Source organism: Rousettus aegyptiacus, unplaced genomic scaffold (assembly GCF_014176215.1).
Source record: "Rousettus aegyptiacus isolate mRouAeg1 unplaced genomic scaffold, mRouAeg1.p scaffold_m13_p_16, whole genome shotgun sequence".
In the NCBI taxonomy this organism is placed as follows: domain Eukaryota; kingdom Metazoa; phylum Chordata; class Mammalia; order Chiroptera; family Pteropodidae; genus Rousettus; species Rousettus aegyptiacus.
In genome coordinates this window covers 21,088,940-21,115,331 of record NW_023416291.1, presented here as the reverse complement: position 1 = coordinate 21,115,331, position 26,392 = coordinate 21,088,940, and the positions used below count along the sequence as shown (strand labels likewise).

General features: G+C 40.0%; 1 protein-coding gene across 2 annotated transcripts in view; it reads left to right on the top strand.

Annotated features, from left to right (window-relative positions):
* Positions 1-26,392, top strand: part of INTS9 (integrator complex subunit 9) — an 81,525-nt gene that overhangs the window by 44,800 nt on the left and 10,333 nt on the right. For both annotated transcript variants that reach the window (XM_036233584.1, XM_016144675.2), the window contains 6 exons: positions 11,779-11,899; positions 12,681-12,815; positions 17,857-17,968; positions 20,263-20,443; positions 21,978-22,038; positions 24,366-24,537. In XM_036233584.1, the coding sequence (XP_036089477.1) occupies positions 11,779-11,899; positions 12,681-12,815; positions 17,857-17,968; positions 20,263-20,443; positions 21,978-22,038; positions 24,366-24,537 (782 nt within the window). The remainder of the gene's footprint in view (positions 1-11,778; positions 11,900-12,680; positions 12,816-17,856; positions 17,969-20,262; positions 20,444-21,977; positions 22,039-24,365; positions 24,538-26,392) is intronic.

Sequence of the window (26,392 nt, the reverse complement as noted above, 5' to 3'; positions counted from 1 at the left end):
TGAAAGAGCAGAGGGCTGGAGGGTGGGGGCGGGGGCTGAAATTGATTTTGTAAGATGCTTAGGAAGTCTTTTTAAAAAAAGGTGCTAGTGGAAATATCTTGAATTTACTATCTCGCCACCTGGTGGGCAAAAATCAGAGACTGTTAGAAACCAACTTGGTAGAGGAGCTAGGAGAATAACTTGCACTATTGCAGAAGACCATGTTTTATGATTTCTTATATCATGACCATATTTCTGATCGTGGTCAAGTATTTTGTTTTGGCTTTTGGGCATGAGATGAGCCATACTTACTGAGAGAAGGAGAAGAGTCTAATTATTGGAAAGAATATGCTGAGACATGTTAGATAAAACAAGAAAGACGTGTCCTCCTTTTCTCCTGGATAAAGTGGTGGAAGAATATGAAGACATCAGACAAAAAGTTCTTTTGAAGTATTCACCTAGAATTGAACCTGGGGCCAGAATACTAAAAGTGCTTCGTTTGGACAACATTTATACTAAAGGATTTACATCACTTTAAAATGTCTCTCTGTCTCAGTCTAGTTGATCTCTACTGTCTCAAAGTTCTATGGCATACGATATTGAGATACACTGTTTTGCTGTCTAGTGCATTGACATTTTCCCCAGATGATATGGGCTATGTCTTCTCTTTATTATTTTTGTTTGTTTTTTCTTTAATTCCTGTACTTTCTTTATCCAGTTCCTCTAAAGTAGGGGCCACAAACTCAGATACCTGCAGGGATGGGGAAAATAAGTGGAGGAGTGAGGTGGGCAGCCGGGCACCGCGGGCTGGTGAGCACGCCCCTCCAACGGGACGGGCTGCCACTGCTTCAGCAGACTGTAGGACGTAGGAACGTGAGCCCATGACTGCCGAATCTTTCCTTTTTTTTTTTTTATTTTTAAGAAAAGCTCAAAATTTGGATGTTTTAAAAGTGATTTCAAAAATCTTTTCAAATGTTGGCTCACACGTTATAATAAAATCCTGTAAAAAACACCTCTGCAAGTTAGATGTGAGGTTTGAGCCCGCAATTTTTTACTTAGACTTAAATCTTGTACAGGCAATCTGTTGGTTAAGTGCCTAGAATTAATACATCTTAGTAGCTTAAGTTACTAATAAGGCCATCAACTAAAGAAAACAGTAAATTAAAATCTTTGTAACTCGTTGGTCAAAGGAGTCTGACAAATTTCCTTAAATCATTTCCCTTAGATCATAGTTGGAATTAGCATTTGATTTAGTATTAGTACGTATACCAAAAAAACCTATTACTCTTGCTTTTTGGCAGCTGTCTGACTCCCTGCCTCAGTTGACACTGCTCCTTGAGATTTATTTAGAAGTTAGTCATTCTTCTTCTTCATGTTGACATTGCAGTTTACCCTTCTTGAAAACAGATTTTGAAGGATAGGAAAAGGAGAATCCCTTGCAATATAATTTTTGGGCCTTAGACTTTTCCATACCCACTTCAAAGTTCAGGTTTTTTCATGGGAAAATTCAAAGCAAAATATTTCACTTCAACTAACCCAGCCTTTAGTGTTTTTTGTTTAGGGTGGGCATTTTTTTCTTTTTGTATGAGACTGGATATCTGCAGTTGTAATTAAGGATATCGTCGTAATCTTCATAAACACTAAGGAATTATGCACTGATATACTCCTGGCTGAAATGTTACGGTAGTTTTCAGTACTTAGAGCTAAAAATGTGGGTTCATACCTTATAGAAGATATAAAAGGAAAAACAAGCATCTTGCTCCTCTGCTCTGACATTCCTTGGGTATTTATAGAGGAATTTATCAGATCTAACTATCTAGTAGGAAGAAAATTAAAGCCTGTGCTTAGAGGTCAAATAGACTGGTATTTGAATTTCAGAGCTGCTTCTTAGTAGCTTCAATTTATTTCTTCTAGGCTCTGTATCCTCGATACGAGTACTGTTAGCAGCTTCATAGGGTTTGTGGGAGGATTAAATGAGGAATATAAGTGAAGTCTTTTATTTTTATGGTTCCAGAGACATAGTAGGTGCTCAGTAAACACCCACGTCCTTTTGCCCTTTGATGATGATACACTTGGCTCACCCTGTTTCAGTAACCAGAACACACCTGCCTTTCACAGCCTAATTTACCTGAGACTCTGCCTTTCTTGATAAAGACAAGGTAGAATAGTAAAAGGAAAACCACTTTGTGATACCATTGTTGCTACTGATTAGTTAGCACTATTATTCAGATTCTGAAATTCAATCTCCTTTTCCATCAAAGAAGAAAATTGAATTAAATTAAATTCACTTATGTTATAGTTTTTAAAGATGTCGAAATCACTTCTCGGCCTTTTGGCTAAGATCAAGTGTAAAGATGTCCAAGGGAGAGAGAGGCTCCTTCAGCAGATCTTCACAGAATGGCAGTACTTGACAGAATCCTCACAGCTTGTTACTCGGCTTCGCAGTTCCAAAAACTCAAAATCATTTCATTTCACTCACAGTGGATTAGTCTCCAAGGGACTGATTCAGGCTAACCAAAATCTCGGGATATTTACTAACAAACAAAAATTCCATTTAATTACTTTATACTGAGACATTCCAGAGTTAGAACGGTTCATCTCTCTCGGACACTTTGTTCTGGTCAGCAAGTCCACTGAAGAGATCAAATTATAGATAAAGAGGTTTTTTGATGAGCACAGAATTAAAACAGAAATAGTTTAGGTACTCTAAAGAATTATTTCTATTATGCAGTGGTCGCCTAAGCAATTGCCTTTGTCCAATTTAGGGATAAATTGATATAAAATAAAACTCAGGGACTGCACTCTCCTTTGAGGCTAATAATGAGAAGTGTTTGATTTTGAAGCTCCACTTTTGCTAAACAATGTCTAGGTCATCACTGCTGACACCCCGCCCGACCCCACCCACAGTATGCTAAACACATTTTGCTCTAATGAGAGGAAACCCACTTTCTGCTGCTCATATTCTTTGTATTCTGCTCTCATATCCATTTTGTTCCTTCATTCATTCATCAAACAGTTAGGAAAAGCCCAAACAGTGTTTTATTTGTAAGCTTTTCAGTGGTCCCAGTGGCCTTGAAAGTCTTTCTTTTTCACAGAAACACACGATCTTTGTGCTGCTTATGTTGGTGGGATGGAAAAAGAGATAGCAGAGGACTGGCATGACATCAGAGCACTAGGGAAAGGTTTACTAGGCACTCAAGTGTGATAAGAACAAAACAGAACAATGAAACCTTTTAGAAAGTACTTATGAAACATTTAGACTCTGAGAACTTGACTTTGCTAAATAAGAAAGCCGGAAAAAACAGAACTAGTTCCCACTGGGTTTCCTTATCTGACTTATCATTAATCAGCCAATAATCCTAATGGCTTTGAATGGCTTCGTAAATGCCTCTCTATGATAACGTCTTCTGTAAGCATACGGAGAGTTTTAGGGAAAGCTAAGTTACAAGATGTTGAAGACAAGATGTTATGAAGTAGAAAGAAGTAATAGCAAAGTGACTGTCTGGAAAGTGGGGGAAAGGAATTCACGGGTAATAATGTGGAATTTAGAGAACTGCAAACTTATTTGTTGATTAAGTACCAAGCGCCCGACATTATGATGAGTTTATAGGAAAATGCCCCAAAAAGTTGAAAACAATCCCTGTGCTCAAGTTGTTTAACTCACATAGCCCCCTTTCAGTAACCTGAACAGTCTAATTTATCTTTAGACTCAAGTGAAGATTAGGTACCAAGTAGCAAGACTTAGGCTGTGGTTGGTAGGTTAAGTAGGGTTTGAATGAGGAAAGAGATCATTCCAAGGGAAGGGATCAGTATGGACAAAAAGGTGATAGCATCCAGTACACACCAGGAAGGAGAGAAAAGAATTGAAAGTTCACATTGTACATAGAAGAATGAAGCTTCATACTTTTGAAAACACCAGCAATAGATTTGACTTTCCTCGTTTAAGTCTTTTGTCTAGCTGACAGAAAATTTAACCAAATTCTTTATTTGTGAAAATATAGTCACCAAATCTATATGAAAAAGGAAACCTTCTAGACATTGCCAAATAAAGGAATGACAAATAATAGTGAGGACCTAGAAGGTGTAGTCAGTATGTAAGGTACCAGAACAAAGTACCCAAAGAATTTAAGAACAAAGGTGAGCTAGCACATGCTCTGAGCCCTGGGGAAGGGAAAGAGGGAAGCCTGAAGCTAACTACTGTACCGAATGCCATATATATATTTACAAATCGATATACATTTTATGACTTATTTGCTGTAGTGCTTACAACAGTTTCTGAGAATATTTTACCCTGATTTTAGAAATAGGAAAAAAAGAGGTGAAGTAAATTGCTCAATATTACAACTAAAGAAGCAAAACTCAAAGTTAAATTGGATATGAATATCAGCCTTCTACAAAAGGTATGTACAATCTGAGTTTATAAAAATGTCATTGAGGAGACCCGAGAAAAGCTCATGCTTTCTTATGGTATTAAAACACTGCCTCTGTCCTAGAACAGAGCCCAGAAAACTATTATTTACTGACACTGGAGAGGCTGGCTTTGGGTCTCTCACTGCGGAATACTCACAGCATGGAGGAGGGGCAGGGTTTGGACATCACCTAGCTTTTGTCATACTCTCTTCACTAGAAGCAAGCCATTAGGTGCAGGCCACACTCGGGGGGAGGGTGTCTCACAGGGTGACATGAGAGGCCCGGATCCCCGGGAGCTGTGCGGGAGCTGCCCACCACGAAACCCTGAACTGACCAGGCCCGGCTGCAGAGCGGATCGTCGGGGCCTTCTTAGCTGTCCTCTTCCGTCTCGCTGGCTGGTTCCCTCCAATGTTTTCACCACCTCGAGCCCTGTCCTGCGGCTCGCCTCTGCCCACACTCACTGGTGCACTTCAGGGAGGACTCATTAATTATTCTCTGGTTCTGTGTGCCTGCGGTGACAGGTAAACATTTTGTCTTTTGAGTATCTTTACATTGAGCACTGTGCTCAGTGCTAAGAATACAAAAATGAAAGAGATATTACTGTTTGAATAATATGATATAATGGGATAAAAAGATAATACGTTATTGTTTTTTTATTGTATTTAACAAGACACTTCTCCCCACCCCCAAGAGTGCTCTGCTAACCTGGTTATCAAAAATCAGCATAACCAAATGCTTCTGTATAAACAAATGCTTTCTTCATTTTCCCTAGAACATAACTTTATGATTTCTATGCCATTTACCCTGAAGGGGGAAAATGGGAAAAGATCCACGCTGAAATATACCTGGATTCTTCACAACTCTTTTGCTTTGCCTAAGGAAATTATTTCCCCACCTGAAACACCCAGTAATTTTTCTAGAAACAGGTTCTGGACCGTTGAGGACAAAAGTTGTAAATATTTCACATCTCAGTCTTCCCCCTTCCCCTGCCCCTGGGCTCAGAGCATTTGCTAGCTTGCTCTGGAGACTGTCTATATCTCCAGCAGAAAGTGGAAACATTAAAATAACCAAATTACTCCTTTTGAGAGACTCTTCCGTATTTCAGTCTGCTTAATTTTCACCAGACATTGTGCTAGATGGGAAAGGCCATCAAGGGAAGAAAGCCCACTGGTGTTTTAGGTAATGGCGGTACAGGTCGCAGGTCGGGGGGGAAGCTCCAAGGAAAGGCAGAAGCTCTAGCCCAGCCTTGTGTCTGACCGGGTAGCTCACCCTCTGAGAGGGAGGCTCAGACACAGAGCCTCAGCCAAGCTGAGGGCAACATAAAGCGAATTCAACTGGGTTGAGGGGTGTGGTTGGGCCGCAAGTGTTATTTATTAAACAGCTCACTCTGGCCACTCCAGTGAGAGCCTCCGAGCTCAACCCATCGTGAGAAGTCTATTTTTTATGAAGCGCAGCCCTGAGAGGCCCAAGTCATGGCAGTCTCAGATCCGGAGGAATTTAAAGGAGGAGCTAAAGCAGGGTAATAGCTTAGGTTCTTTCTTGAGACCCACTAGAGCAGTGCCTGGACCACTCAAGTTCATTGTCATTTCTGCTCATAAAAACAAATCCCCCTGGGTTGAAGTTCACTGCAGTATTGGAAGTTGCGTATGGTCCTGGGGCTGTGAAGACTCTGCTGTGGCGGGTTGGAGATGGTCTTTTTCAGCACCTGCTTTGTGCCACATGTGTGCATTGTATCGTTTACCCCCTGCAGAACAGCTCTAAAAGGAAGGTGGTACTCTCCCTATCTTACAAGTGAGGAAACTGAGGCTCAGAGGTCAAGACGAAACAGAGAGAAAGAGGTCTGTTTTTTCCATTATGTCTCAGGGCCTTTAGAGAAACCCTCCTTCCTCAAGGTGGTTGGCAGAATTACCAGGATGTGGAAGGAGAAAAGCAATAGAGCAGCCCCTCCCAGTGGCCTCTCCAGGGGGAGCGTCTGTACCACCTTCCTGTGTCCTATATTCGGGGCCAGGGCATCTTAAAAAAGCACACAGCCTGTGTAGCTGGCCCAGACTGGTGGTGTTACAAGACAGAAAAAGTGACAGATGGTCTGGGGTTCAAAGCAAAAGTAATTATCATCTGCATGAATTGTGAAGAAGATAATGGGAGAAGTTACAAGTTTGAGGGAGCCTGGCACTTGAAGAGCTATTTATAGCTCAGAATATAGAATATAGAATAAAGAGTGAACTTATAAAGCCATGCTCAGAGCCTTGGGTTTTATCCTGAGTGTAATAGCAAGGCATTACAAGTGGAAGAGAGGAAGGTGGGTGTGGGTTTGTGTGTGTTAAGATTTGCATTTTTAATACATCGTTTAGGCCCTTCAGTGAGAGAAGGCAAGTATGCAGGCAAAGGATGACTCACTCATGGCTTTTGACATCTCTTTTATTGCCTCGTATTGTTATAAAATTTTTCTTAGACATAAGCTCCTTGTGAGCAGAGGCTTTTATGTTGTGCCTGTTTTTTATCTCTTTACAAAACTTAAATGCTATGGCCACAATCAGGACTAAATAAATATTTATTTAATAAATACTGTAAAACCTAAAGTGATTCAATATACATAGGCCAGATAACTGAAATCAGAAAAATCTTCCTGTGTCCGTTTATATAGAAGGTAATGCGAAGGAGTGTTGATATTTTGTTGCTGGAGAAACAAAGGAAAAGGGAATGGGAGCAAAATGATCTCTATGCTAACTATTTAGTGTTTCCCTCATTATGACTGCCATATAACATTGTTAGGACTATTTTTCCTTCTTGCACCACTTTTTCCCTCCTCAAGTTAGTAATTTTCATTTGCTTATTTGCTTAGTTTTTCGATGTACTTATTACTAATCTATTTCTAACCTCTCCCCCATTTGTATAAGCATCTCCTCAGTATGTTCAAACTCAATAAGTGTTCTCACAATTTTATCTTCTTAAAAATCCTTTTTCTCTTCCCCTAACCTGATTTCTGCTGCTCTCAGGCCAGCTACATGGCTTTCGGTTTAGGATATTCTTCACCATTATACCATAGATTTCTGCACCTCTTTCTTCTGTTAGAAGCTTTGTTTTCTGGGTCCTTTTTTTTCTTCTTTTTCTTCTTGTTTACATCTTCATTTTGTAGGGCACATCCTTCAATAACTTCATGAGAAAGAGTACGTGAGAGGTAAACTTTCTGAGACCCTACACGTCTGAAATGCCTTTGTTCTACCCTCACACTCTGATAAAAATGCTGATTAGATATAATTTTTTCCTAGGATTTTGAAAGCACTGCTCTGTTTTCCTCCACCTCCAGAAATGCTTTTGAAAAGCCCAGTGCTTTGAGTGGAGATCTTTTGGTGTGTATCCTGTTTACTCCTCTGTAGAAACTTTTAGAATCTTTGTTCTTTAAGTTTATGATGAAATGTCAGACGAAAGGACATTTTTCATTCATGTACTGAGTACTTAGTGGGCCCTTTCAATTTAGAACAGGGGTGGCAGCAATGGCCAAGCTCCTGTTTTGATAGGCCAAATCTGGCCTGCCACTGTTTTTATAAAGTTTTATTGGCACATTCATTCATTTATGTCTAGTCTGTGGCATTACATGGCCATGTACAATAGTTTGACAGAGACTGTATGTGGTCTGCAATGCTTAAAATATCTGTGGCCCTTTATAGAAAACATTTGCTGATCCCTAATCTAGAAAATCAAGAACTTCAATTCTGACTTAAAAAAATTTTTTTACCCTTATTTTTAGTTTCCTTCATCTTCTGCATTTTTTCCCTAACTCTTGTTATTTAGATGTTGACTTCCTGGACTGGCACTCAGATTTTTCTCTTTCATCTTTTCTGTTTGTTTGTTCTTTTGTTTGGGATGTTCTTTTAGCTTTATCTCCCAATGTTTTGTGAGTTTTTCAGTTCTGCTATCATATTTCTTATTTTGGCATTATTTTTTCTATTTTTTAAATTAACTCTTATTATAATATAAAACAGTTACCAAAAGCCACAAAACATATATGTAGTTAACTCTATAGATAGATAGATAGGTAGATAGATAGATAGATAGATAGATAGATAGATAGATAGATAGATATAAAATAAAGCAACTACTCATAAACACTACCCAGGTTAAGAAATAGAAAATTTCTAGTAACTCAGAAACCCCTTTCTCTGCCCCAATCTAATCACAATGCACTCTGAAATATGTATCATGGATTTCCATCTGTGGCAGTATTGTCTTTTGCAGCTCAGATTGCCCCATGTGGGAGCAGTGAAAGCATTTCAGGTCGTCCACAGTGTCCTTCTGTTATGCCCTCTATAGTCTGCTTGTTTTTTTGTTTTGTTTTGCCATCTAGTGTAGCAGGATGGCACTACAAACACAAAGACTCCTCTTGGACATCCCCTGCCCTGAATCTGGAATCACCATTTCCCTTAGAAACTCTGGATTCTCTTAGTGGGAAATAGAACTTTCTGGTTTCTAGCGATGCTCATCGCCACTAGGTTGCCCATTGCTTCCAGGCCTCTGGAGAACAGAGTGTATATATTTTCCTTCCATTTTTAAAAATATTTTTACTATACATCACCAGAAAATACAGGCAGTATGTATCATCCTCTCTCCCTTTTAACCTTAATTTGCTCTTCTGTAAGTAACTACATATTTAATGCACACTACCAGCCCATATATCCATGTTTTCATCATTTTGGTTATCTAAAACTCATTATTTAAAAGACATCTCAGGATGGGATCACCAGAACAATACACCCTGAGTCTTGTGGGTTAATAATTGTTTATCTGTGCTCTGTGACCTTGGAAGTTAGTTTTGCTACATGTAGAATCCTTAGCTGGCATTTTCTCTCTTTGAGTGTCTTAAATATGTTATTCTGTTTTCTTCTAGTAAAAGCATTGCTGTCGAAAACTCTTATAGAATCTATTTTTGTTTGTTCGTTTGTTTGTCCACATGCCCAAAGGTTTATGTGTCTTTTTTCTTTATAAGTCTAAGTATTTTCCCAGGATATATCTTCTGTTTTGTTATATAATTTAATTCTCTCTCTCGCTCTCTCTTTTTTTTCTTTCTTTTTTTTTCTATTTCTTTTCTTTTTTTTTTTTTTTTTAGCAATTATGGTTTCCTAGCATTTGTTCTGTTCCCTCGCTTAGGTTTCCGTTAGGAACTCCTATTATCTATTGCATCTTCCTCGCCTGTCTTCAGGCTACTTTGCCACTTTCTTTCGATTTCTTTTTATCTCTTCATTTCTTTTTAGCATTTAATTTTTTCTTCCTAGATTTTACTTAACAGCATTATCTGTTGTGTTTATTCACTCTTGTGTTTCTATTAGTTTAGTCTTCATTTCCGAGTTTTTTATATATTTAATTCTTTTTCGAGTTCTGTTACCTCAGTTTTAAGGTTTTCTCATTTTTTCTTTACATGGGTCTTTCATGCCTTGTACAATTTTTTAATGTTTTTAGCTTATTTTAAAAGCTTGATATGTTTTGTTGCCATGCTTTCATTGTCTACATGCTATCATATTTTTATTTCCAAGAACTCTTTGTATTCTCTTAACGCCTCTTCTTTTTTAGTAGAATTATCTTCTCATTTCTTAGGTATCCTGTCTTATTTATCTCTCTAAGGATAGTAATGATAGTTATTTTCTCCCTGCTTAATTTATTTTCTCTTATTTCCTTTCTTCCTTTCTCTCCATTTGTTTTGGTCTTTATCATTTTAGACACAACTCAAATGTATCATAATCCTTGGTTATTGGCCTATATTTGAGTTATGCAAATAAGCAGATTAGAATTCCTGTGTGCCAAGAGTAGGTCTTGTTGAATTCTAGACTTTACCGTAACAGAATCTGGTTTGGTAATTTCCTTGTGAAATCTCCCCCACCATGTATCTTTCAGTGTAGTTTTTTCCTTGGTGCTGATCAAATTTTTCAGAGAAATTTCTTCCAGGCTCCTACCCTAGAGGATATAAGCCTAGCTGAGAGTATTCTGGGAGCCATATGAGAAGAACATTTTTACTGTCAGTACATAAATTTTTGCTGCCTCCAGTAGTTGATGATATCCCCTAATCCCGAATCTCATTTTCACTGTCTTCAGAGAATACTCTCAGGTAACATGCCTGAGAGGGCAAGGGGCAACTGCTGAGCTATATGAAATAGATGAGGAGAACTGGAAGGTTCTGTTTCTCAATCAGTTTTTTCAACAAATCCCCTTGTTCCTAGGCCCACCTTCAACTTCACGTCCAGACATACCCAACATTTCCAGTTGCTGGGTTCTGTAGTATAAATGAAGTTACTTGAATTGAACTTTTCTGGTCTGCTAAGTCAATGATCATTTGTCCTACTTTCTTCTTTCTAAAATGCTATGGCTATGGTCTCTTCTCTCATTCTCTATCCTTGAGTGTATATGCATGTGTGAAGCCCTTTACTGTATTATTCAGTGATATTTCAGGAGGGAGCAGAGCTAACATACATGTTCAATTCAACAGAAATCCCTTCACCTATATCGTACAGAGAATCTCAGGGAAGTCACTTTTCAGGTCTGTTCTTGATTGTATTAGAGCTAATGGTAATGTGTTTTTTTAATGACATATGTATGTTCGTTTGTTTGTTTTAATGGATGCTCCTGGTGCTGGTCTGAAAGGTTAAAAATCATGTTTTATTTTCCTTGTTTATGCCAAACCTCATCTGTGTTTAACCCAGTCCATTTCTATAGTTTCGCAGGCCCATGAGAAGAGTTTATTTCATTTTATCTTTTGTCAACAGGGAACAGAGTGTGAGATGTCTTTAGAAATGCTCTATGTTAATATGTACATGATAAGCCCTAGAACAACCACTATGGAAATAACAAAAAAAAAAATAGTAAAAAATTGTGAAAGAAGTTAAGAGATTACATCAGAAAAATATTCACTAACTATTAAAAAAAAAAAGTAGGAAAGCAAAAATAGAGGAACAAAAATGACATGAGACATATGTAAAAAAAGAATAATAAATTGGCAAACAGAAGCCATATCAATAATAGTATTAAATGTGAATGGCTTAAATAGTCCAGTCAAATAACAGATGATCATACCAGATATAAAAAAAAGACCCAGCTATATGCCGGATAAACAAAATAGAGAATAGAAGAACAATAGAGAAAATCAGTGAAACGAAAAGTTGGTTCTTTGAAAAGATCAACAAAATTGACCCACCTTTAGCTAGATAACTGAGAAAAAAAGAAAAATTACTAGAACAGAAATAAAGAGGAGACAGTACAACCAACTTGACAGAAATAAAAACGATTTCAACGGAATCCTATGAACAGTTACACCAATAAGTTGAACAACTTAGAGAAAATGGATACATTACCTGAAAGGAATCCTCTGGAACATAAAGAACTGACATCGTGATACATTTACAGGCTGTTGCCTTCTCCTCTCAAGGATGCAGTGGAAGTGTCAACCTGGAGAAGATGTTATACGATGCAAGAGGTGAACTCTGCCCTTAGTAAAATCCAGCTGGTGGGATATTCCCAGAAAATTGTGAGTGTTGATATGATTTTATTAATTAATAAATACTTTCGACTCATATTGTTGTTTCTTTGGTAGGATCCAAAAGTTCCCTTTTTTAAGCCATTCAATCACTATGAATCTTGTACTAGTTCATGGTGAAAGACAGAGTGTTCATCTTTTCCTCCGTTCCTCGCAGATTCTTATTGGTGTTCTTTCCTAACCTTACATTCCCCGCACTAGCTCGCATTCGAAAGACAGCATGTAATTAGTCAAAAGAAAGGCATCTCATTCTATTCACTTTAGAATAGTGGGTGCTATTTTACAGATTGCAGACAAGTGAAATAGGAAACGGAGAGCATAAAAGAGATCAAGAAGCGATTGGCAAGTATAACCTTTGAGCTCTGACCTGATAATGATAAGGGTTCCCGTTTCTATTAACTTGCGCCCAGAGCCACTCAGTACCGAGCAACCATGAGACGCACACCTAACCTGAAGAGAAAAAGAGAAAAGAATACCAAAGTATTTGTCTCTCTGGTTTATTTGGTAATATATCATCTCTGCCTTTTAATGAATATTGGATTCCTGGTGACATGTGGATGGGCTGAAAGTCTCAGGTGACAAGTAAAGACTATAGGATTGTTTTCTGTGTCTGCCACATACTCTCTACCATCTTTCTGTTTTACTTTAAACTTTGAAGTAGTTTCTGTTTCTAAGTGAAGAAGAGTATTTCTGTTGTTTTTTCCTAAAAACTTATCTGGCATCACTGCATTCCTGAAAGCTTGTCACACATTCTGATGCGGTTCTTTTTTAGGAGCTTTTTGGTGCGGTCCAGGTGACTCCTCTAAGCTCTGGCTATGCCCTTGGAAGCTCCAACTGGATTATCCAGTCCCATTATGAGAAAGTATCTTACGTCTCTGGATCCTCGTTGCTTACCACACATCCCCAGGTAACTCCAAATTCTCTTTTAACAACTCAGCTTTTTGGTTATTTAACCCAAATTCAGAATATATTCAGAGTATCATCAGCTGTTTTTAAATCTTCTTCAGATACTTTTTTTAAATTGTAGTGAGAACATGAGATCTACCCTCTTGATAAATCTTTAACTGTATAAGTAAGGCATTATCATCGACTGTAGGTACAGTGTTGCATAGCAGCCCTCTAGAGTTTATTCATCTTGTGACACTGATAGCCTTTATCCAAGTTAGAGGGTTCACATGCCAACATTTAGGATCATAGGTTCCTCTGTAAGATCCTGCTGCCTTTGGGTCACCTCTAGGACTCTGAGATTCCCAACACTTCTAATAATCATAGCCTGATGAAGGACAGAAATGGACACTTGTTTACTCAGCAGATACTAATTGCTTCATGTTTACTAAGGGCCTACTATGTGTCAAGCACTCCTCTAGGTGCTAAAGGTTCAGTGGTGACTCACAGGCAAAGTCTCTTCTCATGGGTCCACATTCAGCCGATGTACAGAGAGTGGATGGCGTGCAGAAAATAAATAAGCAAAATAATTTCAGATTGTGATCTAAATACTAAAAACAACAAAGTAGGGTTATGTATAGAGTGATTGAGACTAGTTTAAATTGGATGGTCAGAGAAAGCTGCTGGGGAGTTCTCCGTGGAACCGAGACTTGAAGAAGAGAGCCACGTAAAGCTGTGAGAGCAAAGTATGACAGAGACATGGCAGACGAAGGGCTCTACGCCAGAAGAGGCTGGGCATGTCCACAGAGCAGAGAAGACGGTCGTGACTGCCGCACACGAAGTGTAATCTGCAGAGGTGTCCAAGAGATCAGCAGAGGCCAGGCCATTGTAGGACATAGTAGGCCATAATGAGAAATTTGGATTTTAATTTGTAGACGGAAGCTATTGGAAGGTTTTGTTAGTCATTCATTAAGTCATATTGGCAAGAAGCTAAGTACATAAATATTGTTATAAATGCATCATTCTATTTTAGGTAAAGAATTTATTATTCATTTCATAAATCCTGGTTCTTTCCATGTTTGTAAAGAGGGTAGGGGAGATTAGATAGAGGATGGATGGGTGGGTGGATGGATAGACGGATGTGTAGGTAGGTAGGTAAGTAGGTAGGTAGATAGGCAGATGACTTGGGGAAGTCCTATCCCATTTTAATATGGGGAAAAGAATGGCTGCTGTAAGTCTAGAACAGTAGAGTGATTCTGAGCTGCCACTCTGCATTGTTTTTTTCATACCTTTTATAATCAAGTTTCATCTCAAGGTCTAGAGAGGACGAATTGTTATTTTTTCCTATAGCTAGTAGAATTCCGAGCCTTTCCCGCTTATTGAAATCAAAAGCCCATCAATGTCATCTTGATCCACTTCATTGAATCAAAATTTTTTATTGGCAGCTTCTATCATTCCTGATATATTCCTCCATGAGAGACAAAGATTACTTGGCTGCCAACTCTTCCTATTTGCCCTGTTTAAATCCAAGTCTTTACAGTATTATGGATGTAATTTCCAGTAAATTATTCTTACAAAGTTCATAAATTTAAAGGGAAAATAAGGTTTTGAAAGTAATGAGCAACATACTTAAGTAATTAATTTTAATTTCTAGCTGGCAACCAGTATTATATGTAAAAAAAGAAAATAAATTAGATTTTTCTTTTACCCAGATAATTGGATTCTATTTTAAATTAGCAGGAATAAGAAAAGTTTAGGTTTGAAAAAACTTGATGGTCTACTTCAGAAGTCAGCAAACTATGGCCTGTGGACCAGATTTGCTCCCCGTCCTCCGACCTGTTTTTGTAAATAATGTTTTGTTGGAATATAGCCATACCCATTTTTTTATGGATTGTTAATGGCTGCTTACACATCATTACAGCGGTTATACTTTAAAATTAAACTTTACATAAAAGGCCCAACCACTGGGCTACTTGACTGGAACCCTCACTAGCTAGAGAGAGTATAGCAGGCTGCTCTGATAAGCACAGGGGAATGAAACTTTGTGTAAGCTTGAGGTGGTAAGAGTGGAAGGATACATTAAAGAAAACATTGGCAAGTCTTTAAGAAATATATTGAATGCCCGCTGTCTTGAGGGAAGGAAAAATACAAGACAGATTTCATGCCTGGATGACATTGAGAATGGTGATAAGGACACTTGACAGGTGGAGCTGGTGGTGGGGAGTTTGTTTTAGAAGGGGGTAGTGGGTGTGATTAATAGGAATTTGAGAGAACATTGGACAGGTGGAAATACAGAGCTGGAACATGGCTGTGAAGGCATAGATAGAGACAAATTGGAAAGTCATTAGATTTTTAAAAGTATATAAATAAAGGATGGGGATGAAAGACTGAGCCGTAGGGAACATTTACCACTAAACAGTGGAAGGAAGAGACATGGTCCTAAATAAGAATGTTTGGGGTGTTAGGAGGAGAACTGAGGCCGAAAAGAGTACAGCATCCCAGGTCGAAGAGGAAGAGAATTATCAGTCTTACTGAGCACAGGGTCTCTGTATTAATGTCTTTAAATTGATCTGATATTCAGTAACCATGCTAAATTCTCATATTGATTCTAATATTTATCTGTTGATGATATTATCTTCAAAGAAGTAACAATTTTGTCATTTCTCTTCCAATCCTTATTATCTTTTCTTTTTCCCATCTCTAGTCCCATGTTAATCAGAAGCGACGGTAGTGGCATCTTTGTCTTGTACCACATTTTACAGGGACTGCTTTTGTAGTTTCTTCATTAAATATGATGCTTACTATACATTTTTATTTATTATTTTAAGGAATTTCTCCTCTCTTCCTAATATTCTGAGTTTTTAAATCGGATAAAGATGTTAATACTTTATCAAATGATTTTTCTGAGTCTACGAGAGAATCATGTGACTTCTTTCCTTTAGATCATTAATGTAGTGAATTGTAATGTTACCTTGACTCCCGTTTAACCGTTGCATTCCCTGGGTAAATCTTACGTGATCACAATTTATTCTTTTTAAAATGCCTTCCTGGAAGCAGTTGGTCAGTGTTTTATGGAAGTTTATAATCTACCTTCATAAATGAAAAACGAACCCAGGCATTATTTTCTTGTGCTCTCTCCATTTGTTTGAAATTAGGTACATTAGTCTCATTAGGTGATTTGAGCACCTTTCCCTTTTTAAAAAATATACGGATGTGTCCAATCCACTCCCAAATGTCTGCTCGTGTCTGTGGTGTCATGTAGATCTGCTTTTTCAATATCCTCAACCTCACTGTCATTTATAGTTATTGTAAAAAAAGTGTCATTCTTCTGCTTCAAACTATTGACTCCTTATTGCCTACCCTATCAGTTGTCATGATTCTGACCTTTTGGCCCTTTACCAATTATACTTTCTCTGTTTACACTCTCTCTCTTCTCAGCCCCAAAGCAGACTTTCCATTCTACCCAAGTCAGTGCAGGCTGCCGTCCTCTCTCCTCTGCCCTCCTGGGCCCTCCTCCCACGGTTGGCATGCTTATTCTCACCTTCCTGACTTTAAGGATGGCATGTTCTCATATTTCCTACCAGACTGTGTGCTTTTCATGCACTCATTTATTTAGCAGATGTTTTGGTAGTATTTGGTGTGTGCTAGGCATTTTGCTAGGTAGTAGGGATACAAATCCTTGCCCTCAGAGATCTTCATAGTCCTTTGGGAGACACAGACAAGTAAAGAGGAAATTACAGTTCAGTGTGATTCGTACTGAGAGAGAACGTCATGGAGGCCATGGGGCACTTGTAGGAAGGACATCCTGGTGCGGCGGAGGGAATGGGTGTCGCGGAGACATTCCAAATCCAGTGACCTGGGTTGTGCTCAAATTGACTCTTAAGTTCCTTGCCAAAGAAGGAAAAACAAATAGAACGAAAACTTCACCTGCCAAAAAGCACATACGAGTAACCTCAGCTGGCCTGGTGCAGCTCTCTAATCTGCATTCCCCTTGGCATTTATACACTCAGTACCGACTCTTGAAATTTGCATTGTATTTTCTATGGCTTTTTGAAAAATCCTTTTTTCATTGTACACATGTGTTTTCTCTTCGGCTAGATTGTGAGCTCCTAGGACCTCGAGACTGGGACTCCCTTTTCTCATGCCCTGTGTGAGTGTCCAGTAGAAACGTGCAGGGACTGCCACGATAGCCACAGCGCCCCTGGGCCTGGGGCTTCTCTCAGTTCCATTCTACAAGCTTTATCGTACCCGGTCACTTTGTAAGGTTTTTATTTGATTCTTGGACACAATGGAACCTCTGTTTTTGTGTATTTGAACAAAATGTTCCCACTTAAAGCGTTGAGTGGCCTTCGACACCAGCAATACATATACATTTATTTGCCCTTTGGTGGTGAAATGTTGGTGGTGTCAGCTTGGTTTGGAGAATGTCACTAAAAGAAGCTTTTTAAGATTTTTTTTTTTTTTTTTTTTTACAGTAGCCCTAGAAATTAACAAGAAATGTCTCCAAGTTATTAGGGCTAAAATAACAAACATCTAGTCTGACCTGATCATGATGTATCATAACTTCCAACCTGGCGGGATTCATCTGGTAGGACTGCTTTTGTTTTTTAGTAAAGGCATTTAATTTTCAAAGGAAGGCAGCACTGATGGCCGAGGGTCAGAGAAAATGTTCTCGGCGTCAGAGTGTGTTTCCTTTAGTTCAGTAGTTCTTAACTTTTGGGAGTTATGACTCCACATGACCACCCGATTAAATCTACAGAAAGATGTGCATAGTATTTAGTGAAACCCAAAGATCTTAAATGCACAGTTCTGTGGATTTTGATACCACGTGCTCACCATCCTACTCAATACTTAGAACTTTTTCATCACCCTCATAAGGTGCCTTCTCCCGTGAGCCCCCATCCCTGTTGGGCGACCACTCTTCAGTGACAGACTTCATCCGAGGACGTGAGCAGATGTGATGAGCTGGACATAGAAAGAGCAATGTGTTCATTCTCTTTTTTGTACTGTTTGTAGATATCATCCCTTTTTAAATTACTAAACATAGTTCTCTGGTTTTGCAGCCCATGGACCAAGCTTCTCTCAAAAACAGCGATGTCCTCGTCCTCACAGGCCTTACCCAGATCCCCACGGCGAACCCAGACGGCATGGTGGGCGAGTTCTGCAGCAGCCTGGGTACATGCGCAGCCCGTCTCAGTGGTCAGATGCTTCCCTTGAGCTTGTGATAACCTTCTGTAGAATTTGTTGCCCTTTCCCTTCATATTCGCTCCGTCCGATGCCCCTTTTAAGGCCTTTTCCCCATTCGCTCCTAGGCTTTTTGCTCATCCTTCAAAACCTGTGGTCAACAAAAGTGGGTCTTAAGCAACTTGAATCTGACAGTGCCTAAGAACAGTTGTAAAGTAGTAAATTTGAATATTTAGCAGTTGATACAACAAATACTCAACATTCTCTCCCCCCTTGATTTATATAGAAAATTCTTATTTAACCTTACTTCGGGGTGGGATTTGGTGGTGGAGCAGGGATACATGTAGGGTGGCAGCTGTCAAATAAGGGAAAAATCACATCTTTGCAAGTAATAGCACAAAAGACTGTATATATATTTTGAATTCACAACAGTGATACTTTCCCCACTAATATTTGGTTGGTGTTACTTTTTATTTTTTATTCTTTTAGGGGAAAATTAAATTGATAGACTTGTGGAGTGTTTGCTACCTGGAAGAAATTTATTTTTCTTTGGATATAGTTGTCAGTAAAATCTAGGAATGCTGTCTTTCTTTTAGAAAACCCTAGGTTGAGCACTGTCTTAGCTCGGGCCATTATAACAACACCGTAGACGGGGAGGCTTACCCCACAGACATTGATTTCTCACTGTCTAGGAGGCTGGGAGTCTGAGGTGGTGTCGCCAGCACGGTCGAGTACTGGCGAGGACACTCTTCCCAGGTGGCAGATGGCCATCTCGCTGGTCCTCACGTAGTGGAGAGGAGCAGCCCTGGTGTGTCTTCCTCTTCTTATAAAGACACCAGTCCCATCATGGGGTCTCCGTCCTCGTCTAAACCTCACAGTCTCCCAAAGGCCCTCCCACTTATACCCTCTCATAGGGAGTTTGGGCTTCATGGTGTGAATTCGGAGGTGGGGGGCACAAGCCTTCAGTCCGTACCAGTTACCAAAGAGGGGTGTTAATGAGCTCAGGGCCATCACTCGTGGTGACCATGAGTGGTGTCGCCTCTCCACTGGCGGAAGAGATGGTCACCTTTTATTTATGTGGAAGTCACCGTCCTTTGACATCTCTCTTGGCCATGCCAATATGCGTTGTCTTTTTTTTGTTCTCTGCTGATACTGAGTTAAAAACATTTATTCTTACCTTGGAAAAATTATTGGACCAATCTCAAATAGAATCTGTGGTCTGTGTGTTTGCCGATAATCTAGAGTCATAGACATGAAGAACTCTGGGTCTAAAGAGACCTTATATCTAATCCACTGTCTCACAAAGTGGGGTCCAGTAACCACTTGCCTCAAGATAAATGAGGCCACTTATTAAAAATGCAAATTTGGGGGCCCTGCCACAGACCTAGAAAGTCAGACCCTCTAGGAAAGGGGAGAGACCCAGAAGAAAAGTTGAATTTTTAACATGTTCCCTGGTGATTTTCATACAAACTAAAGCTTCAAAACCACTGACTTTGTCCGCTCCTCATGTGACCGAGGAGGGAACGCGGCCCAGCACGGCTGTGGTGGCTTACTTACCTGACATCCTGTAGCTTGTGGCAAAGGCAGGCCTAGAGCCGGCCCTCTTGACCCCTGACCAGTGACTTCGGTTTTCTCCACGGTACCATACTCTAGTAATAGCAAGTCAACCAGTACTCAAGGTGCTGCTGTTTGTTTCAGTTTGTTTTGAAAACCAAACAAAAGAAAACAAACTTCAAAGGATGCTTAGTTTTTTTTAGGCCACTTATAATATCTAATGTGATTATACCCCGAAGTTGCAGTTCCTCATTTGATCATTTACGTATTTAAAGTATGAGCATTTTCTTACAGATAAAACATTCATGAGAAAATGTCGCTAAAATGAGTCAAAAGGAAAAACGTGGCCTATTCCTTATAGGTCATTCGTCAGTGTCAGATACCGAACAGAGATAAATCCAGCAAAGTTTTGAGCAGACTCGAAAAAGAGGCGCTTGGAGGGTCTGTCCTGAAGCTCGGCTGCCATTGGTCACCTTTAAGACTCAGCCCCTTAATCGCACGCCCCGTCCCCGGGGACTGAGGCATCAGCTACGAACTCAGCTGACTGTCCCCTCTGGCTCTTCTGCTCTCGTGCTATTCTTCAGACGCAGCAGATTACTGCGCACGCAGAGTGAATCGTACAACCAGAAGTAGGAAAGTGAAAGAAATCCAAATATGATTTTAAAAGTTCCATTCCACTTTGATGAAACTGTTCTTTTGACACTATTTTCTCTCTGGCTCCAACTTCCTAGCGCTGACGGTCCGCAACGGAGGCAACGTGCTGGTTCCCTGTTACCCCTCCGGAGTGATCTACGACCTCCTGGAATGCCTGTACCAGTACATCGACTCCGCCGGCCTTGCCAACATCCCTTTCTACTTCATCTCTCCCGTGGCCAACAGTTCGCTTGAGTTTTCCCAGATTTTTGCCGAGTGGTATGTCCATATTCTTCTCTCTGAGTTCTATTTTGAGTTAGTACATTGAGGCAGTAAGAATAGAAATGACCCTATTTTTTTTTTTTTACACATTACTATGAAACTTTCATTTTGTTGTTTTTTCCATATCTGTGATGTGAAGGTTATACTATGAAAGCCATAGCTGTTGTATTGCTGGAGTTTAGAAGAGTAGTTATCAAGGAAAGAAGGTTGAAAGATAGACTTAACTTAGCCAGCACTTTCCAAATTGGTAACAAAAATGTTATACATTTATCCAATCACTTGGTATCCTCTGACTGTTACAAAGTCAGGTTACCCTCTAAAAGCTAAACAAATTTTAAAGCCCAAGCTCATGTTGTCTATAATACCAAATCTTATAAGAAAAACTATATTTTTTATTTTAATAGCATATTTGACAAAATAGAGTTTTATTACAGCTGGGAATTGTCTGATCAAATGCGAGGCCGGGAAAATTATTGAACAGTATGAAATTGGTGAACCTTTTTAGGATTATTTAGATGCATGTTTGAATCTAACTCACCTGGCCAAAAGAAGAGGGATGAGGGAAATAGATTAACTTTTACCATTCACCTCGTAGTGCCTTAGAATGGTGTTTCCAAGCCTTCAGGGGCGCGCGCACACACACCCAACACACACACTATGTTTAATCCTTTTTAGTGGGGTGGTGGCCTAATGGACATAATATTCCATGAAGTTTCTAGTTAAAAAAGGAATTTGTACATCATTCTGTCATAACAAATCCCATATGCTGCCCCGCAACACACACACTTTTTAAAGATGTTTTTTTCTCCCTTTTAGTTGTGGTCAAGGCCTTTTTTTCTGTATTTGCAGTCAGACAGGCTTCTCCATCCCAAGTGCATATTATTCATGTTTGTCAGGAGGACTGTAAAACATTCACTACCTAAAACATTCACGGTCTCAGATTGTTAGTTACTCTCCGGTTTGAGTTACCAGTGCTGCCCGGTGGGTGTGAAAGACAGAAAGTCATGCCTCTGAAAGAGGCATATCACTGTCTCCTCAATCCTGATCACCACTAATGCAGTACGGTATCTTGGATTGGATCCTGGAACAGAAAAAGGACATTAGTAGGAAAACTGGTGAAATCCCAATAAAGTCTGGAATTTAGTTCATTGTAATATGCTAATATTAATTTCTTAGTTTAACAAGTATATCATGATTATGTACAGTATTCACATTGGGACACGGAATGAAGGATCTACGGGAACACTGTGCTACTGTCTATGCTACTTTCCTGTAAATTTAAAATTATCCCATAATAACAAAGTTCCTTTTAAGAAAAGTACTGAAGAATTTTAAAGTCTTAAAAAATGCTCACAAGAGGCTTATGTCCTAAATGCTCCGTAGACACTCGTTGACTTTTATTCAGTGAGATTCAGAGTCAGGAAAATTTCAAATACACTTTAATTTTTAGTATTTGCGCTGCTACCACTAGGTGGCAACAGATGACCCTGTGTGCCCTACCTAACGTGCTGATCTGTTTTTCCTCTTTAAGGCTTTGTCACAACAAACAGACTAAGGTGTATCTCCCAGAACCACCTTTTCCTCATGCGGAGGTAAGAAAGTGGAATTACTGAGTCAAAGCAAAAAAGATATGTAGATAAATGGATGTGGATGGAGACAGCAGGCCGTTAGATTTGAAAAATATCCGTAGGTGATTAATCTATGTGAGATGAAGACAGTGAAGTACTTTAACTCCAGATTCATTACTTTCTTTTCTTACTAACACACTGTTACCGGTGTGTTTATGCACCTCATAGCCTACCTCTGTTCTAGTGACTGGGCAAGGAATTTTATTCTGATATCTACTAATTTTTTTGCATAACAGATTTATTTATTATCAAAGTCTTCTTTCCAGTTAGTTATGTTGATCATAGATGTAAAGTTTTAATGATGACAATAACATTTCAATTTAAAAAATGGGGTCAAAAGGTCCAAACTTCCAGTTATAAGTCATGGAAATGTAATGTACAGCATGGTAACTATAGTTAATAATGCTGTATTGCATATATGAAAGTTGCTAAGAGAGTATATCTTAAAAGTTCTCATCATAAGAAAAAATATTCTAACTATATAGTGAGAGATGTCAACTAGACTTATTGTGATCATTTTTCAGTTTTTAAAAAATAGAAGACTCCTCCACAGACCAATAAGTGTTTTTATATAGCTATGTATGCAGTTTTGTTTCTACTGTTTTTTTTTAATCAAACGGTGTATCATGGACATTTTTTTATGTGCCCCATGTCATGATTATTGCTGCCTAATATGCCATAGCATATCATATGAACATACTATAATGTACTTAACCATTCTCTTAGACAACAGAGTTACTCCCAATTTTTTGTTACATATACATTTTTACCAGATGTTTAAAGCAGTATAAGCACTTTAGGAAACTGACAGTATCCAATAAAGCAAAAAATAAAGCACAAGGTAATTCTGGATGGTCAAATGTAGCAAGTCAGCTGGAAAGGTAGATCCAATTGGCCAAAAAAAGGGGGGTGAATTTATCTTAGCTTCTATGCATTGATCAGGAGAAATGCAAGAACTGGAAGTGATGCCTAGAATGTGACTTAAGTTATGTGCAAAGACCTGCTGCTATTCTTAGAATCCCATTCATCTCCTTGACGTCTCTGGATACAATAGACTTATTAGTCTTTTAGACAGCCGCTCACCCATTTAACTGGGGCAACTAATGATTTTGGCCAGCTAGGTTATAAAAAGAATGTCATTTTTTTTTTTTTTTTTTTTTTTTTTTTTGCACGTAACTTGGAAGGAAAGTGGGAATTCAGTGTTTGCTCATCTCTCCCATGCGCATCCCATCCAGGCATGGGACACCTGATTTAGACGGCATGGGTACTAGGGCAGTCTTTTGAATAAAGGCAGGACTCTCTGAATTAAAGATTTAATCTCTAAAGTGAACAGTTTGGCTTCTATTTGGGGACTTTCCCCTTCTAGCCACATTTTCACTATTGGAGTGAGTTCGGTTGACCTTGAAGTTGTTGATGGAGCTCCCCTCTAATTTATTAGGCACTGCTTCAAGATTAAACCGTGTCACAGACCATTTCTTTTTCCATTAAGCAGCATCTCCGGGTAAAACTCCCTTCGGCTTAGTTGATATTTAGGTTCTCTGAGGTCCGGATATTTGTTATCGGACCTTTGGATGCTGGAGTGGGAGGTGGGCAGGGTGGAAGCGGCAGGCAGAGTCTCTGAGCGGTGTAGGAAAATGCTGTCCATGGCTGTAACTATATGGTATCGCCTTGGGTCAGGCCTGATGCTGGGAGGATGTTATCAAGGGTTGTGCTAAAAAGGAGGCCTTTTTGGTTCAAAACATACAGTTTGGAGACGGGTTTGAGGCTGTGCATGGCTTACTTCTTACTGTGGCTCTCTGTCATGAGGACGTCTCATCTCCCAGATTTCTGAAAGCCAGTTTGGTCTTTGTCTTTATTAAGTTGCCACAGTGACTTACAGCTATAACTTCTCAAAAGGAGACGCTGGTAAAATGATTTTTCATGTGTGAGGTGTTCACTGGTGACAGAACTCTGATTCACATGTTTTGGGAAGGTTACTTGAACCTCAAACAATAACCGATATTGGGGACTTCTGGGGTCGGGGCTCGGACCGTTGGGAAGCTATAAAGGAAGAGTAACGCTCCATCAGGCCCTAACAAGCCGAATAAGTTTCCATTGAATATGTGAATATTACCAAAAGGTCCCATCTGTTCAGAAAGTTACATTTAAAAAATTTCATTCTTTAGCTAATTTTAATAAGACTTGTTTGTATTTTTAAGTTTCTTCTGGTCCCCGCCCCCGCCCGCATGTTCTTCCTTCCACCCAGGCCAGCTAATAACAATTTGCATGCTTTTTTTATACACCTGTTCTAGCTCATTCAGACCAACAAGCTGAAGCACTACCCCAGCATCCACGGTGACTTCAGCAACGATTTCAGGCAGCCGTGCGTGGTGTTTACGGGGCACCCTTCCCTCCGGTTTGGGGACGTGGTCCACTTCATGGAGCTCTGGGGAAAATCTAGTCTCAACACTGTCATATTCACAGGTAAATAAACTGGAACCATCACTGAATGCACCTACCAGATAGAACCCTGGGGCGAATTTTACCACTTCTGTCATAAATATCAAAAAATAAAGAAACCACAAGGGACAGAGTTGGTAGAGGAGAACATACTGTGAGGTGACTGTGTTCCGGACACCTGTTTTTGTAGGTTTTTCCCTGAGACAGATTTTACTGAGCTGCTTTGCTGCTTCAAGAACTGCAGGAATTCTAGTCACCAGTCTTGTTCTACCGCTTAGGAATTATTCCCTGAGCTGGATCTTTCTCTTTTGTTTAGACTTTGCTCTGACTTACAGTTTTTCTTGTGGAGACGAACCCCTCAGAGTAAAACAAATCCTTTAATGAGGTCAAGTAGAAAGGGTTTTACTTAATCACTGTATTATTTGATCAATTTAAGATCTTCAGGCAGCTTTGGGATTTGAACATCAGATGGGAGATGATGGAAAACACTCGAACCTGAAGGCTGGTCCACCTTCCTGTAGCCTCAGCCCAGTTACCCGAGCTCTCTGAGCCACGCCTTCCTCACTGCCAAGTGGTATTATCAATGGCTGTCTCCTGGGCAGCCCTGTGCATTTAGTGAACCATTCTAAGAAAGCACTTTGTACAGTGCCTGGCACATGAAGGCTGTTGAGAAAGTATCAGTTGCTGTCTTAGGGTTTTCTAATTACTTTTGAGACCTGGGTTGATGGAATAGAGTCTAGTTGTCCCCGAAGCTTTGAGGTCAGGGACACGTGGATCCTTTCTTGTGCTGAGCCTGTTTGTGGAGAGTATCAGTGGCCCCCAGCCAGGGCCACCAGGAACACACCAGTGGTTGAACAGAGTTGGATCCGTCGACTCACTGCAGGGAGGGAGAACACGCCACGGGGAGGCATTGGGCGTCTCGGAGCTTGTTAAAAAGAACTCCGTGTGGATTTGGGCTTGCGTTAGGTGATTTTGGGGTGGGGTCCTGGATGCGGGATGTTGCTCTGGACGGGTGCTGTCAGGAAGCAGGGCTAGTGCTATGACTGGCAGAAAGGAGCCGGGGAGGCTCATTTCGTGGTTTGGACACGGTATGCTTTTGTTCAGGCATGATTATGGAGGAATCTTGTTTTTGTCTTGATCCATCATGCTCCCTGAGTGGCCTTCTCTGGTGTCAGTGTTTGTGAAATTATTTATGTCCAACAGAATACCATGGCCAACATGAGGGCCAGACCAGTCTCCACTAACACCGAGCCGACAGTGCCAGGAAAGCTCAGAAAAGCGGCGGTCAGGGGCTGCCTCCCTTTTTCCCAGGGCCCCTTTGGCCAAAGACAGAGGAGGTCAGCCAGGAAACATCTATTCATGACTCCCAGGGCCTCACTGTTGCCTAGTTTTGCTGAGCAGGGGGTCTTCCGGAGCACATTGTCTGCAGTAGGAGTTTAAGGGTGTCCCTCGTGCTCTTGTCGAGCTGTCGACTCTGCTGAGACACATGGCACAGTATTTACCAGGCACCGTAAGAAGCATCGTTACAGTATAAATTTTTCTTTAGCCAACTAAGAAGTCAGGGGCTATGTGACTGTCCATGACAACGCTGGCTAATGAATTTAAACTGGTTTATTGGGCTTCCAGAACATGAGTTCTGTCATTTGTGATGTCTGCTGGCGTCAGAGGAAGGTTTTGGACTACTACTTCCAATTGCGTTACAATGACTGTGGGAATCGCAACTCTCACGGTGCACGTAAAATGGGGGGTCAGTTATCCCTCCCAGGCATCCTGTGCTGGCCTCATGTAGGGGGTTTCTGGGTACTCTTCTTAGGGAGACAGAATCCACCAGAGGGGTTGTAATTTAAAAATCTGGAAGTTCTGTTACCGTCAACACCCC